The sequence below is a fragment of the Aphelocoma coerulescens genome, chromosome 1A (assembly GCF_041296385.1).
Source record: "Aphelocoma coerulescens isolate FSJ_1873_10779 chromosome 1A, UR_Acoe_1.0, whole genome shotgun sequence".
Taxonomy (NCBI): domain Eukaryota; kingdom Metazoa; phylum Chordata; class Aves; order Passeriformes; family Corvidae; genus Aphelocoma; species Aphelocoma coerulescens.
The window spans coordinates 58,017,530-58,034,656 of NC_091014.1; the positions used below are offsets into that span (position 1 = coordinate 58,017,530).

At 42.4% G+C, this 17,127-nt stretch overlaps 2 protein-coding genes across 3 annotated transcripts in view; one reads left to right on the top strand and one right to left on the bottom strand.

Annotated features, from left to right (window-relative positions):
- The first annotated feature begins 202 nt into the window (after window positions 1-202).
- NFYB (nuclear transcription factor Y subunit beta) lies at window positions 203-16,050 on the top strand. 2 transcript variants are annotated; one of them, XM_069002978.1, is made up of 7 exons: window positions 203-354; window positions 8,407-8,500; window positions 8,984-9,114; window positions 10,917-11,114; window positions 12,854-12,935; window positions 15,317-15,396; window positions 15,609-16,050. In XM_069002978.1, exons 2-7 carry the CDS (start codon window positions 8,407-8,409, stop codon window positions 15,639-15,641), a joined length of 618 nt encoding a protein of 205 aa, XP_068859079.1. In that variant the 5' UTR covers window positions 203-354; the 3' UTR covers window positions 15,642-16,050. The 2 variants fall into 2 exon arrangements, with proteins under 2 accessions (XP_068859079.1, XP_068859078.1); XM_069002977.1 differs by having other exon boundaries at window positions 298-382.
- The window catches only part of HCFC2 (host cell factor C2), a 41,337-nt gene continuing 25,111 nt past the window's right edge, over window positions 902-17,127 (bottom strand). Inside the window, exons 19-21 of the transcript XR_011147950.1 lie at window positions 14,010-14,271; window positions 6,476-6,643; window positions 902-1,711 (exon numbers count right to left, since the gene is read on the bottom strand). The gene's annotated coding sequence lies outside the window, so the exon portion shown is untranslated. The remainder of the gene's footprint in view (window positions 1,712-6,475; window positions 6,644-14,009; window positions 14,272-17,127) is intronic.

Below are 17,127 nucleotides of genomic sequence, written 5' to 3' on the forward strand. Positions count from 1 at the left end.
GGCCCCGCTACACAATGCCCAGCAGCAGCAGCAGCAGCCCTGCGGGACCGAGCCCTGTGGCGGGGACAGCCCCGGGGACAGCCCCGGCAGCCGCTCTGCCCCGGCCCGGCGCGGGGAGGGCGGACCCGGCGCCCCCCGGCCCGGCCGCTCCATAAAGGAGGCGGGCAGGGCCGGCCCGGCGGGAGGGCGTGCGCTGAGGGAAGAGCCGGCGCGAGTGGCGGGGAGGCGGCGCGGAGGGAGGGCAGCCCGGCTGCGGGAAGCGGGGCTCCGCGCTGGGACTGGTTCCTTCGCAGCCATTTTCCGTCCAACCAAACAGCCGATTTGCGGAGGGAGCCAACCAGGGCCGCACTGGAGGTTTGTGCCTGGCTCCGGCCAATGATTGGTAACCGGTTCCACTGCAGGCTCGAATGAAATGTCCGTCTCCCTCCCCGGGCCCCGGCGCTGCCGCCGCGCCGCCGCCGCGGGCACCAGGAAGTGCGGGGCTGCCGCCCCGGGCCCCGCACCGGCCGCGCGTCGCTTTGTGCGGCCGGAGCCGCGGGGGCCGCGCGGCCGGGGAGCCGAGCGGGGTGGGCGGGCCGGGAGGGGAGCGGAGCGGAGCGGAGCGGGCGGGCAGGGAGGGAGGCGGCGGCGAGGGGGGTGTCGGCAGGGGCGGCTGCCCCCGCCGCTGTCCCGCTCTCTCCGCGGGGCCCTCCCCGCTCCGGCTCCATTTTGCGGCCTAGGCAGGGGTGGGGGCAGCAGGCGGGGCTGCCCCGCGGCCGGCCGGCACCCCGCACCGCCCGCTGAGAGGCGGCGGGCACTCGCGGGTCGCACGGCCTCCCGCCATCCCTCCGTCTCCGCGCCGGCCGCGCTCGCTGTGCCGCGGCTCCCGGCGGGCGGGGGGCGGCTTTGTGGCGGCCGCGCCGGGTGGAGGGGGCTCCGCGCTCTTTTGTGTCCGCCCGGCCGAGCCCCCTCCCCTCGCCGCGGGAGCGAGGGGCCGGGACCCCCACCACGCCCACGGCCCCGGGCCGGGAGCCGGGCAGCGGGGCCAGAGCGGCCCGGTCCCCCCTCCCTGTCCCCCCCGCGCCGTTGTCGGGACCGAAATTTCCTGGAAGGTTTGGCGGTATTTTGCAGGGATAAGGAGCGTAGGGCGAGGCCCCGGGATGTGGTGCCAGTACCCGGCTGGCCGTGCGGGCGGGAGTGCGAGGCCTTGGTGGGCTGCACGGGGCCCCGGCAGAAGCGGTCGGCCGGCCACGGGCAGGTGCGGCCACCGCGGAAATCACAGCCAAGGTGACCAACAATAAAGTTGCTGATTAACTGAGGACTCGTCGTCTTGTTCCATTTGTAAACAAGGGGTCACGATAGACGAGTTACCTCTCGAACAGATGTGAGCTGTGTGCCAGGAAGGTTCGGAGGCTGTTGGTGTAAGTAGGAAGATTCCCCCCCATGCCCCTGCACTAGCTGTGTTTGCATCATTGAAGGGCATGGAATCAAGAAATGGGATTGATCGGCTCGCAGTGGCACAGATGCAGCTGGGTGGCATCAGCACTTGTCCTGTGACACACATGGCAGATGGCAGAGAGACGGAACCATGCCATTACCAATGTCCGCACAACTCTTCTGCGCGTGGCAGGTGTTCTTGGGCAGACCTGGGTGTGCTAGCCACTGTTCAACCTCCAGAAATTGTGTAGTTGGTGATCCTGAAGAGTACTGTCTAGGTTATTCACAGACAATCCTATTGGAAAAACAAAAAAAATTCATGTATTCTAGTAATGTTTCTGCAGCTACAGTATATATTCTGCAATACAGCAGCAGTAGAAAATCAACTTTTAGCTTTACCAGTTTCTTTGAGGCTTAACCAAAAAGATTTTGTTCTGAAAAGAACTGTAATGGAAAAGCTACTTAGTTTGCTTGGCTTGCTAGGGATGGCAAAACTATTGATAACAATGATCTGAACATTTCTAGGCAGTGAGGAGCACAGAAATCTGGATTTTAGCCCATGCATGGACTCTTGTTACGTGTAGTAACCGTTCCTTGGCATCTTAATAGATGGCAGTTATTGACAATTAAAAGAAAAAAATTTGCAGCTTTCTCAAAAAAAGCTCTGGCAAAATTTAGCAAAAAGGAAAATGGCAGGCGCCACTTTGGGCAGTGTTCAGAGTCTGGCTTTAATTGGCTTGCAGGAATGGAGAAATGGTGTCTATATATAATCATTAGCATAGTGTTCCTAAACAATAAGCTAGGAGTTGCTTTCTTTTTTTCCCTGTTTATATGGCCTGTGGCATAACAGTTACAGTCTAAAGGCAGGATCCATCTGTAATTCTCTAGGACACCCAAAATGGCTCAATCTGAATCATTATGAGGCCTGTGTGAGTTGCTTTTGCTCTCTGCATTGAGCGGGTGGTAATACATAGTCTTGGCTGCTGGCATTTACAGCTATGGCCTTATATTAAAAGAAGTTAGCAGCACTGGCTATTACTCTTTAGACTTAAGTATTTGACAGTTACAGCAGTTCAAAGCTTAACTCTTATTTGTGGTAATAATTACATGAAGGGAGGCAGCGTTCAGAAATTGAATGAAAAAGAATGTTTAAGATAATGTCAAGATATGAAACATTAAAAACTGAAATTTTGAAAGTGGGACCTTGTTTTGTCAACATTTTAAAAAGGTTTGCAAGGTTCTTCCTTTAGTGCTTTCAAATGCAAATCTCTAATGTAGCTCCATGGGTTTTTTTGCTTAGAAAGAAACTTGACTATTAGTACTGAGTTTTGCAACAGTGTTTTAAAGAAACTTAGTATTTGGAAATTGATGTTTTAGTGGCAGGATGCTTGTAAAAAGTGCAAAACATGACTATATATATGCATACTAAACAATATGGGTAAATCACATTTGTAAAATAAAAGCAAGTGTCAGCAAATTCAACAGTTTTGGCTGAAAATACTGGTCTGGTGTGAACTAGCTGTGTAAAATTCTTACTTGTTACTACCTCAACCAAGGGAAAATAACCGCCTTAAAAATGTTATCAAACTTCTAAAATAAAACAGGATTTATGGATTGCTGCTTTAATAAACAGATAAGCTTCGTTTTTCACAAAAAATGCTAGAAAAGTATCAAAAACTTCTTATTGAAAGGTAATAGAGGGATTTCAGTCAGGTTGCTGAAGGAAGGAAGTGCTGGTGCAGTGTGTTCAGCACTGCTGCCTTCTTCCAGCTTCTGCAAAAGCAAAGAAACTGCCTCCACTCCTCTGCTCATCTTGTTTATTTTCCCTTCCAGCTTCTCTCTTCTACTGCCAAAAAAGAGAATGCATGGAAACTCGGTTTCTCCTGCTTGCCCTATATCACTGATCCACTCCTACTTGATGTGAAAATACATGTGGTTTTAGTCCACCCATATACATTGGAACTATAACTGTGCTTGTGGATGTTAGCCAGCCTGGGAAGGAGCCACCAGCTGCTCTAGCACAGCTGGATCCGTGTGGAGGGGGCTTGTGGTCAGTGGCATTGGGGCTTGTAAGGTAACACATAAAGCTGATAGGCTGTTACATGGAGGGGGAAGGTGGAAAGGTAGCAAGGTGGCAATGTCCTGTTCGGATTTCATAAGGGAACATTTCCTCCCCATGGGCCAGGAGAAGGATCCTGGTACAGCCCAGATACTAACGAGCCTTGGTGACACTGTCTGGTCCTCTCGGCATCAGTCTGCTTTTGCCAGTGTTACTCTGCTGTGGGGGAAAATGCTGAAAACAAGGGATTAGAGAAGCCTGAGATGGCGAGAGAATGCAGCATCTGGTTTTGTTCTAGCTGTGTGCTAAGGGGTTTAGTTTTACATTTTTGTGTTATCTGCTGGAACAGTATCCTGTGAATGCATTCACCAGCTGGTGTTTCTTGCTGCAGTTGAGAATTCGGTAGGAAATTAGGATCCCCAGAAATCACTAAAAAATAAAAGGAAATTAGAGTTGTATTTTCAATTGAGAAATCTTTCTGTTTAACAGGAGAGGTGCAGAAAGCGCAAATAAAACTGTGTCTCTGCTGTTATGTAAAGCTTCACAGCTTTACATCTCTTGTGATAAGGTGTGACAAAATGAATCCACAATGACTGAGGGGGTTACTACCTACAGCTTTAGTTATTGTTTCTGTCCTGCTTCTGTGGCAGAGACACCTGCATGGAATGTGTACCAAGTGCTTCAGTTCATTGCATATCATTTTCTAATGTCCTGCTTGTAGAGTAGCAATTCTGGGAGACAGGGTGAATAAATAACCACATGAAGTACTTAAATCACAAGAGGCCTTTGGTTTCCCTTCAAGAGGGCAGTTTGCAAATCATTGCCAGATAACTTCCCACTCTGAAAACAAAAATCTTGTTTCTTCGATTTTTTTTTTCCTTTGTTTTTCCTTTTATACTGATTTAAGCTTTAGTCTCTTCTTCTCAGTGCTAGCAGGTCTGGGCTTGTATTCTCCTTTAGTTATCACTTAGCTGAGCCACTGTTCCTGTCTGTACTCTTAAGAGAGCTCATAAGATTAAACAGGATGCAAGATTTACTTTGAGATACTGACATTTTATTAGTTTAGTATAGACATATTATAGGAACAGTCTGAGTTGTGGGCAGCTGACAGGAGCAAATTTTTTTAAGCATCCTCCACAATATTTATACCAGATGTCAGTGTAAACCTCTATGTTCATTCACTTGCATCTTATCACAGAACTTTCTTTGATGCCCTTGAAATGTTTCTCTTTTAACATATTTCTTTGGTTAATTTCCATGCATCAAGTAATTTGTATATCCCTAGTAATATTCTTTTCTATTAGAGATGGAAGAAACAGAAAACCACTAACAGAAAACATTGTGCTGCTGCTCTGTATTCAGATTTTTCCTTTACAGTGTAGCACTGAATGTTTGTGTCCTGTAGTTGTTTACTCTCCCTGATTGTTGATAAAATCAGATAGTGGCATGGTCATTTCAGGGACTGACATGTCACTTCTGATATGCTTAGCTCTCAGTCTTGATTCAGTCCATGTCTATGCATAGAGGAACTTCAGTGCCTTCCTAGCATTGGAGGCTGAGGATAATGTGCAACCTGCAGAAGCTGCTTCTTGCACTTGTGCACAGTACCTGCTGCTGGAGGACCGAGGTGTTGGAAGCCCTCCCTCGTGCAATTTGGCAGCCACACAGAGGTAGGAGATGTCTTGTATTAAAAGGCATTGCAATGTTTGCATGCTGAAACTGCCATGCAAATGTGATGTATAATCTGCAAATGCCTGCTTCTCTTTAAAGCAAGTCGTAACAACTCGGGGGTTTAAAGCAAAATCTGAGAGTTCTTGCCCGTCTGAACCTTTTAGGATTAGATCTCCCAGGATTTTGCCTGCTCTAGCATCTACTTCCATCTAAAGTAGTAGGTCTTCCTAGTAAATGGGCCAGCATAAGAACTGTTGTCCTTTTTAGTCTCCCAGTGACTGCAGTTAGTGTAGGCAAGGTGTTGTTTCTATGCTACATTGGGCTGCTGCCATTCCAGAGCAACTTCAGGGACACAAAATTTAGTTAGTGTCATGGTTTTGGAGGGGTTTTATTGGTTGTTTGGGGTTTTTGCTTGTTTAAAGGAGGGGGGTTAATTAGCAAATTAGTATTGAGAACAGTGTTTTCTCATTTTCTGAGCACTGTTGTACGTATTATAGCACTTGTGCTGAGCTTGACAATCAGATAATGTGGTGATTGACTGGAGTTTTGAACATCTGAAATGAAAACTGTAATGTGTGACCGTGTAACTGTTTGTTATGAGATGACTGGGATAGCAGTGGCCACGTTTTCCTGCAAGGTCATGTTTGTCATCCATCAGGCTCAAAGAAATACTAGTAGGGTGACTGGATGGTATATTAATTACAGTTGCTATATTCAGATGCCTGGATCTAGATTTGAATTGAATGACAAATCTGGCTGAAGTTCTCACCAACTTACTTGGGTTGAGGTGGTGTGCTGAGATCCACTCCCTTCCTCACCAGGAGGCCAGGCGAGCTGTGGAGGAGGCTCATGGGGCAGCTGGGCCTTCAAGATGTGGCTGGAGAAAACCCTGAGTGCTCTGCTCTGAGCTTGGAGCTGACCCTGCTTTTAGCAGGGCTTGGAGTAGAGACCTCCCATGGCCACTTCCAACATGAATTATCCTGTGGTCCTGGATCAGGACCTGGTACGCTGAGTGTTATGCAGAAGGGTGTTAGAGCTGTCCCTAATCTCCTGTGCCAAGGTTGTCCTGGCAGCTAAAAATCTTTCTTCAAGTAATACCGACAGAAGTCATTTCAGTTGATGTTAAGCCATCAGTGTCTGTTTTCTTTATCTGAGTCAGATCTGCCTTTTGCTGCTGCAAGCCTTTTCCTGTCAATTTTGCTAATTGCTATTTTAGATTCACAGTGTTGATAAACATCCACACAAACTCCCAGTAATGGTGAAATAATACATCCTTGTAAGTAGATCTGGAAAAGTGCACACAGAAAAGAATAGAAGCAAAGGTATTACCTTGAGGATGCATTAGTCTAATATGACCAAAACTGTGTAGATGCAGCAGAGGTTTGAAAGAGATTCAAGCAGGAATTGTCTTTTGAAGGCAAGCTGGGCTAATCAAAGCAAGATGATTTCTTAAATAGCGTTGCTGGATCTTGGCAATAAAGATTCAGATGGAGTAGCCTGTAGGAGAGGTGAGCAGAAACCAGTTAGTTATCACATCATGGCAGAAATTTGAAGAATATTGCAACCCTGGAGGAAGGAAATAATTTAGAAGAAATGTTTTATAGAAGATTGAAAAAAAGAGAGGGAAAGAAAGATCAAGGTGTTTAAAATAGTACTGAGGCTGAGTAAAGATTGTTGAGATCCTGAATTAAATTCTAGTAGGGATCAGAGAGCCAAAACTGAGAACAAGACTACCAGAAAATCCTAACTTAATTTTGGAGGTACATTTTGAGATTTACCAGAGTACATTTTTAATTGTTTCAAAGTGCAGAAGGAAGAGAGAGGCATCTTAATGATGTGCGATGTCAGTTTTGGTGATCATGATGTGCAGGATTGTGATATCCTTGCATTGTCATTACAGTAAGCTGAGTAAGCAAACTGCAGACCTTTTGGGAGATTGAAAAGCAAAGTTAAATCTCCCAACAAAGAGTCTGCAAAATGTGGACAAAATGAATATATGTCAAGGTTGGCACATGGAAGGCTAATGCCTAAAATACTGCCCTTCCTGTGGTAGAGCTGCTGTGTAAGAAGTGAAGCTGGTTTACAAAAGCCCATCAAAAGGAACCTGAAGTTCTTTATAAAAGCATGTGTAATATTCTGTACAATGAAGAAGAGGTGGAAGAGTCTTTTTCTCTTGAGCAGCTCCTGAGGTTCCATCCAGCTGTTGTTGGAATGTGAGCAGTGCTCGTGTTATTTGTGCATCTATGGCCAAGTGTAACACTGGATGTTGCCTGAAGGTTTCAAAGTGAAACTCAGCCCTGTGGTCACAAGCAAAGTGCAGATTAGTGAGAGGTTAAATGCTCATATTTCTGGGTAGGTATAAAAATAGCACAACATTGCTTCTCTCTCCCTCCCTCCTTCCTTCCCTCCCTCTTCAGGCTAATGGTTGTGGGAAAAAAAGTGAGCTCTGTGGTTTCACTGGCAACAACCACGTGATCCTTCAAAGACACCAAGGTACCCACACAGTGGGTGTGGGGTCAATGAGTGAATTCAGCTGGGCTCTGCCTCCCCAGGAGCTTTTGTGTGTAGTGAGGAGGGAAGTACAGGCTCTTTTGGCTTCCCTTTTTCTCCTGGCATTCCCTTTTTCTCCTGTGACCCCATATCCAAAGCCTCAAGAAGTCTTCTTGTTGGCCACATCAGAACACTGGGAGAAGAGCACTTAAGGGTGCCCAGAGAGTGAAGCAGGGCAGGACCAGGGAAAGTTAAAACATGACTCAGAAGGCACATAGGAGTTACTGGTGTCTCAGGGAGGATGAGGATACAGAGCTGGTCCTGAGGCCTGGCTAGAAGTTTGTCAGTGGGCTTGACAAACTGACATGGAGGGTAAAGATGAGTGAAGGATGCACTCTGTATAGTAATTAATAGGTAAAGCATTCAGTGAACAGCGGGCTGGTGTAGGTTTTGAGGGTTGTTCAGAGACACCTTGCATGTCTGGTCAGACTCTCACAGGAAAAACACAAGAATCTGTGTGCTACGTGAACCAGATGATTCTGTGCATGGCCTGTGCCTCTAACTGAGGTTTTTGGGAAGCCTCACAAAACAGCTGAACTATTTACCTGTCAATAAAACTCAGGAATGACACTGGAGATGCTGTTCTCCAATAACAAAATATGCTTTGTATAAATTGATCTCATAGTTTGATTAATGGACTGGGTTTCAGTAATAGCTGCACTTAGTGATGTAACAATCACACCTGAAAGGTTTCCTTCTTCTCATTGTAGATGGATGGTGACAGCTCCACAACAGATGCTTCTCAGTTAGGGATTGCTGGAGATTACATTGGTGGCAGTCACTACGTGATACAGCCTCATGATGGTAAGAAATGAGAGAGTAAATACTACTATTTCTCTGTGTGTGTATAGATACATTTTCTTCCAGGTCTTGTATACTTATCTGCTACCTTCTCTCAGGCTAAGAATTTGCAATTGTTTTCATAATGCCTCACTGTATAAAGAATTTTTTCTTCAGTCTGAAGGGGGGATGTTGGATTTTTAGATGTTGGCACCGAGACCTTGAGGGAATGACAAAAAAAGTTTGTGTTCTGGGAAACAGTTTGTATTTTGACATGACATTAAGAATGCTTGGTGATCAGCAGCCATGTACACTTCTGTGCATAATGTGATAAAATGCTATCTTTGTAAAGGTATTGTGATGTTGCATCTATTTTTAAAATTCTTTCTATGATGTTAACACACTGGGCTTTCAAAGGTCTTCATCCTTCAGTGTGAGATTTTAAACTGAATTATTGCCTGCTGTCTATCAAATATCATTTTTGTTAACTTTTCTTCATTTCATTAGACACAGAAGACAGCATGAATGATCATGAAGATACAAATGGCTCAAAAGAGAGTTTTAGAGAACAAGATATATATCTTCCAATTGCAAATGTGGCAAGGATAATGAAAAATGCCATACCCCAAACAGGAAAGGTAATACCCTTGTCTGGTAAAGAAAGTGTGTTAATGAGTTTTATTCTGTCCTCTCAGTGAGCTTGAGCTGATAGAATAACGTATTTTTCCAAATGATGCTGCTTTATTGGAGAAAAGTGTTATAAAAGGAAAGGGAAAAAAGCCCCAGGAGCAGGATGTGATTGAGACCAAGTCCATTTTTCTTAGATTTCTGAAAGCTTTTAGTAACTGCTGTAATTAGAGCATCCAGAACTGTTCTTCATAGGGCATTCAAGAGCTTCCTTTTTCTAAGATGTGTTCTCTGAAATTGTCATAAAGGATCAGACTTGGTGACAATTACTAAGAATATTTTCTATGTAATTCTCTTGAAATATTTAGTTTGCTTTCATTGAGGTGCATAAAATTTGGAATAAGTGAATCATTTTGGCTGAAATAGAAATCCAGTGCTCATTGTGAAGGAAAGAGAATGGTTAGCCTTCCATCACCCAAATACTCACATACACAAATGCCAAAGTGACCTAAGGAGTCTGCTGTGTACCGTGGAGCAGATAAGGCCAGATACTTGAAAGCCTTATTTATTTCTTACTTCTAAGAATAGACTTTTTAATCCATTCTGCTGAGCTGGTGATTGTATAAGTGTTTCATCATTCTACCTGTTTAAGATAAACCTTTGCAGGGCCCCTATGACTTGCTGTTTCTCTGTTGTGTTCCAATACAATTCCAGCCACAGTAACATTTCCTCTAGCTAAAACTGATGCTTTTTTCTGAGATCTCTCTAAATAGAAGCAAGCCATAATTTACCTGCATCTGCTTGTATTTTCATAGTGTTCTGGGCTTTCTGGAGATCTGGGTGTTACATTTATAACTTTGCTGTGAAAAACTCTACCCTAGTCCATATTGTCATAAATTTTTAGTGATCAAGATGAGATTTTTCTCAAGAATTTAGCATATGGGATGTAGAGCTATCTTGAAAAATCAGGATGGTTTTTTGTGAAAAACTGCAAAGGAAGCTGCTGGCTGATGACTTCTTCTGAAAATCTCACCCTACGTGTCTGAAAATATCAGAGGAACTAGTGAAGATGCTGCACACTGTCACTGCTTCATTTTTTTTAGGTTCTTCTTATGTGAAGAATAAGAATCTTAATTATTGTAATATTTTTGTTGATTCCTGTCAGCTTCCCAAGTAATCATGAGTAATGCTTGCTGTAATTTTAAGTCAAGTAAATTACTTTTGTCCAGCTGTAATCAAATTTACTTATTTCATTCTTGCCAGGGGCATATGTTTCTTCATTTGAATTCTCACTTGGAAAATTTATACCAGAATACTAAAGCATTAGAAAGGCTTGCTGCTAGGCATGTATTCTGATCCTTGAATGTGGGCAGGATAAAAATACTTGTTATTGCTGAATTTGTGGGAATGTACTGCTGTGGGGTTGGAACTACTGGGTCTCTTAAAAAAAAGGGGAAGTGGCCTGTGACATTGTAATGAGGAGGTTTGAAGAGCCATAGGTAAGTGAAGCAAGAAGTACTGAGATGCATCTGTGTGTAAAAGCTTGTACAGAACTTAGGACTTCAGGAGATCCTGGCAGTTGGCTGTGCTGCTTGAAATAATAAAACGTGGGTAAAGTCATGTTGCAGCTGCTCTTACGTAGAGCAGTGAGGACAGCCAGTGATTCCCAGTACAGGTGTTGCCCAAATGGGCATTATCATTGGGTTTTGGGATGTTTCCTTTATTATCTGGTGTGTTCTTTGGGGGTTTTGTGGTGAGTTTTTAAAAATCTTGTGTCTTAATTAATGATTTTATGATACTTTTTCCTTACTAGATTGCTAAGGATGCAAAGGAATGTGTACAAGAGTGTGTAAGTGAATTCATCAGCTTTATAACATCAGAAGCAAGTGAGAGGTGTCACCAAGAGAAAAGAAAGACCATCAATGGAGAGGATATTCTCTTTGCCATGTCTACCTTGGGGTTTGATAGCTATGTTGAACCTCTGAAGTTATACCTCCAAAAATTCAGAGAGGTTGGTATATATGGGCATTTCCTCATTTATTTAACCTGGTTGTGTTTATCCTTAGCTCTCTGTTGTTGTAATTGTAAAATGGGTAACTTGCACAGTATCTCACAGCTCTTGGTCAGGGAATAATGTAAAGTTTAAAAGCATTCCAGAGGATGTCAAGAGAAAAAGGAGGAAGTAAGCATTTTGATTAGACTTGCTGATTCAGAGTAGTTAAAGCTTTCAACTCAATAAATTCTCTAATATATTGGTGGTAGTAAATTGATCTGTTCTTTAAAGGTGCCTATAAAGAATGTTTAATTCAATCTTTGGATTCAGTCAATATGTACTGACTGCATCCTCTGAGGAACTGGCCTAATGCCTATTGTTTGTCTGGACTTGAGATCTGCAAAAGAAAAAAATGGTTTTTCTCATGTTGGAATAATGATTCACATGGAGAACTATTTGCTTCAATGGGGAGTTTTAAGTTATTTTTTTTAGCCTGTCCCTCAGTTTGCATTCAATACATAGTACATGCTAGGTATGTCATCCAAACAGTTTAATTTATTCCTTCTCTAGCAGAAAGGGACCTTTTTCCTTTCAGCAGTTTAGACCTTTTCAAAAAGGAAGTTCCTTCCGCTTGGGTTTTTTGTTCTGGGCTGCCTCCCCCTGTCTAAATTGGCAGTGCAGTAGAGAAGGATGCTCTCCAGAGTTTCTTTGTTTTGTAAACCTAAGATTTTTTTTTAGGTCAGACTCACTAATGATATTTGTTCTGCTGACAGCACTTAAAGCTTCCCCTTCCCAGAAGGTCATTTGCTTGATAACTGAGTAACAGGAGGCGTAATATAAAGTTGGAATAGTGGTGTCTTTTTCCAGTTCTGTGTAGCAGTTGCACATGCTGTGATAGTGCTGTATGCACTTTTATTAAAAAGGCAAGTGTTGCCTAACTATTTCCAGTACTACTGAATAAGTCTGAAGTGGGCCTGTGCTACTTTCATTCTTAATTGACCATTTTTGCAGATTGTAGATGCTGTGGTAGCAGCGTAGTTGGATTGGGTTTTAATTGCATGGATGGATTGAATAGCTTTGCTCATCAGTTTTAAATCTCCATTCCAGCAAGGGTGTCTTCAGGGTGAAATACTTCTGTTTTGTAACTGAGTATTTTGTCTGCAGCAAGCAATTGCAGAGAATCTTTTTTTATGCCCATATCATTTTCCTAGATGTTCTTATGTAATAGCATAGAGCATCAAACTTCATACTTGTAAAACTGCATGCAGATGACTGGGGGCCTTGGCTTTCTGTGCTGATATCCTTGCTGGCTGTAGTTCTTGATGTGGGGGAAGAAATTCCACATCTTGGTTTTAAATGTCAGCTCTTAGTTGTGTGGTGATGGTGCTTGTGTGTGGTTGGTAAGCAAATGTTGCACATTCTTGGTAGTTATGATTCAGTCATTTCTTGTAAATGCTCTTAACTGCTCCTTCTGGATTACCACAGATTTTTGACTTTCTGCAGAAGGTGAAAAGCCTTTCTTAGAGCCACACAGTCCTAATTTGCCAAGTTTTCGTTTCAGGAGTATGGCTAAGATGAGGAACACTCATGTAATGTGCACATTCTCAAATCCCATAGAGTTTTACGGGTTTTGGATTTCAAGCTCCAGCTGTTGCACTGTGACTCTTCTGCAAGTTTCAAACCTTGGCTAGAGCTCCTGGGGCTATGAAAAAATCTCAAGCTTTTACTTTTGCTTTTTTTGTGCTCTCTTTTTTTAGGCAATGAAAGGAGAAAAGGGAATTGGGGGAACAGTTACAACTGCAGACGGTCTAAGTGAGGAGCTCACAGAAGAAGCATTTAGTAAGTAATACTTTTTAATTAATTATGTTATTACTACAGCTTTTATAAAAACAGGACTTCCTTCAGGCATCAGCATTCTTACTTGAGGAATATATCCTGTACTAGTCATAGCTAATGTCAACTGTGGAAAATTTATAAATGCATATATTAGTGCTGGTATTTTTCTCTACACTTAAACACAGGTTGTAATGAAAGGTGCAAATCTTTTTTTTTTTTTTTTTCCCCAGTAGCTACATATTTAGGCTCCATTCATTTTACGTGCAAGACTGTTGGGGGGACAAAAGTAAAATGAACTCCTCTTGATGACTTGAGGAGCTCATCTTTGGGAAATGAGGCAGAGAAGAAAATCATCTTTGTCTAATTCTAAAACACTTAATATTTCTTACATTCAAAAGAATGTACAGATTGGCAGCTAAAAGGTGTAGGGCAAGGAGTATCATGTGCATTCACATTCAGTGTAATTTTTTTTCCTTTTACTGTGGGTTAAAGCCTGACAGTTTTTGGGGATTTGCACTGGTTTTGTTGGTGCTGGATTTTTGCATGTAGACTCCACGTTGGCTTTTAAATGTTACGGGCTGGTAATGTTGAAGCTGATACAAGAGCAAGTAGGAAGCACAGCTCCAGTCATACCTACTGACAAGGTTTAGTTTTCCAAGTATCTGATAAATACTCTGTTTAAAATCACTGGTAAACTACTGAACTAGCAAAAATTTAAAGCCTGAGAACTAAAATGACTTATTCAGGATTGGAAATACATTTTGCTCACAGTTTGATGACTTTGGCTACATAAAACAGTGCACACTCTTTGGGTCTCTTCTAGCCTGGAAGATGAGCTTATAAAACTGGCTGGAAATTAAGAATCTAAATCTAAATATTGCACGGGTCCCCTGCAATATTTAGATTCTTAATTTCCACACCTAGGAGCCTCAGAGTGCTCTATGAAATAAACCTTAAGTTGCTGTGACTTGAAAAGAGCAACTTTAGAAATGTCCTGGCAGGACTAAGGATGCAAAGGAGATAGATGTTGCAGTAGTCAAAGAAAGTAAAAGAAAAAAATTATGTTAAATAACTGACCATGCCAAGTGCTGCAGGTATTTCTCTCCACAGGGGCAGCTATGGATCTGTCTAAAATGATGGTCTCACTGCAGCAGTAGCAGTGAGAGCTGTGCATCTGTGGCATAACCCTCAGCTCTTTGTGTTGGCCTCATGCCAGGGCTGGGGCAGGGACTCTCCATTAAGCTGTGTTGGATGTGGAACATGCACACTGAAGGGCAGTAAATTTTGGACTTGCCAGAGCCACTCTCATTATGATCTTGATGCATCTCTTAGCCTGCAACTGAAGCAATTTAAAATTTGTACAATGGGGGAAGGGGAGGAAAAAAAAAAAGACAAAAACCCCAACCAACCAAAAATCTAATTACAAAACCCTCAAGCATCAGCTTTCAAATGAAAACTGTTAGGATTGTGCTGTGTTTTCAGAATTTTGTATTGGTTATACATCTTGTTTATACTTAGTAACTGAAAGAACAAAGCCCCATTGTTTGTGTCCTAGAGAAAAAGTTGTGCTACAGTGACTTAAACTGCAATTTAAGAGTTTTGCTTCCAAATAGCAGTTGTAAGGCACCTACTCTGAATGTCAAAGCTCAACATACATGTTATTGGAAAGATTTACCTTGGAGCATCACTCCTTTTGTTTTCTCTCAGTATCTCAAAAGTACTTTTTACTCCTTTTGTTGGCCACCTCTTTCTTGTGTGAAATCAGAGCTCTCATGTGTGCCCTGAAGGACATGCTGAAGTCAACCAGTGCAATGTCAGGTTCTGGCAGTGCCTTTTATTTTTTGTTATTGCCTGTTCCTGTTCCTCTCCTCTGCCTTCCATGGGGTTTCCATATTATGGAGTTCCTGATGGATCTCAATTTGTAAAGCAAAAGAGTGCAATGATTTCACTGAGTACCTCCCACTATGCTCAAGCGCTAACGTTATGTTTAAACAAAGCCAGCTGAATTCTCTAGATTTCTTGGGATGCTGTGGACTGGAGATGGCCTTTTCAGTGGTGAGGGTAGCAAGCTCCACTCCATTTGCCTGTGTACAGGTGTGGACATTCTGCTTCGGGCACATCCAGGGGAAGAACAAGGTGCAGTCTTACCCTCAGAGCAAAATTAAGTTGAATTTTATATGTTTTTTTCTGAATGGGAATAAACTTGTTCACTTGTAACACTTGGTAACAAGTGTCTGTACCAGAGTAGGATGGTAACTCAGGAGATTAATGGCTCTGTAGTCCTGGAGTGGACCACAATCATTTAATGGTGACAGACACATCAAACAAGGCTCTGTATATCAAGCAGCTCCTGCCTAACTTTTTAAAAATGCTCTTTCTTTCAGCTAACCAGTTGCCAGCAGGCTTAATAACCACAGATGGCCAACAGCAGAACGTTATGGTCTACACAACATCATATCAACAGGTACTGTATCCTGTCCCTACTCTCCGTTCTGCTCAAATCCAAACACTGCTTCAGCTGCTCTGCTCTGAAGGATGAGAATCAGTTTTACTTAGTGCTTTGCTGGTGGCTGTCGTGCCACTCCACCACTGAGAATTCATGGCTGCTTGCTGTGAACTGCTCTGCGGTTTCAGAAAAGGTGCATTGGAATGTAAGCTTGCATTTTCTTTCTCTAGATCTCTGGTGTTCAACAAATTCAGTTCTCATGATTTTGAAGAAAACTTTCCATCTGGGAACATGAGACGGAAAACCTGTGCAACTCTAACGAAGAGACAGTTTTAATGACTGGTGAAGAGATTTATCTCTTTGTATATTAAATAGCTGTAATGTAGCTACCAGAAGCTTGACTAATTGAGGTGTGAGTTCTGACTCAAATCTTTTTCATGATGATTTTAAAGAAATAATTGGATTTTAAAGGTATTAAAGTATTTTTGTTTTGTACAAGAGTTTGTTGCTCTGTATAACTCCTGTATGCATTGTATATTGCAATTTATTACTGTCAGAGATTTGTAGACAGTTTCTTATTTTCATATTGAATCATGTTACTTTTGTAATTCAGGTAAACAGCTGGGTTAATTCATGTTTACCCTTTGAATAAAATTGTAAGGGTAAAGTTCATTTTTGAATGCAAGTTGCCTTTATTATAAAGATTGAGTTAGTCTTGGTTATGTAACTTGTCTTGCATGACAACCTCAACTAACTTTACATGTCAGCTTATTTATTGAAATTTTGAAAGGGACTTTTTCCTCATGAAACTAGCAGCTCAAAAGAATTGCTACAATTGTTTTTTCTAATGTAACTTCTGAATTAAAGGTTAATCAAAACCAATGAATGCTCTACTACATTTAGGGGTTTAGAGCTTATCAACAGTGTTGATGAAAGCACTGACTATGCGATGCAGGTTTTCTTCTTGTTTTTTTTTTTCAGTTGCATTAACTCTCCTTAGACTTACTTTGATACTTTTAAGGTAGTCTTTCTGCTATTGAAATAACTCTTCGTTTTTATGTATGGCTTTTAGAATACCAAACTTAGAAATCCAAGGGTAGGGAGGCGGATTTTATAGTCCTTGTGGTAAAAGATCTCATTTTAACTTTTTACTGAGATGTTTTAACGTTTCTTGTGAGCCTGTGGGAACTCAAAAGTGGTAGTGACTTTCTGTGTCCAGGCTGCGTGTTGTGTGAGTGCATGAGTGGCTGAGAGCTGAGCAAGTGATACAAATCTGAAATGGAAGACAGACTTCAGGTTTGCTGTCTCTTTCCTGGTTTTTGCAATAAACTCTACCTAGGTAATGTAGTTCTGTATATTTGGTGAGCTGTTCTTGGTAACATTGCTGTTTCTTTAATAATGGGTGGGTAATTTTGTTGCCATGTCTTAGACTGTTAGGGTAGGAGTGGGGGTTTTAGTAATATCTTGCTCAGACTGAATTCTGGGACCTTTGGTATTTTTACTGTTTGCAGTGCACTGAAATGTAATATATTAATTATCTTTCCACATACCTGTTATTAATTTAAGCAAACCACACCCTGAAACTGTTGCCATATGATTTCTTGCTGGTTTTGTCTCTTCTTAACAGAAAAAAAGAAAAGTAACAGTTCAATATTGGTAATTAGCTTAACCTAAGATATCCTGGAGGCCTGAAATAGGCAATTCTTTAGCTAAACAAGAACTTTCTGTATGGGCAGATTTGAGCAGTGT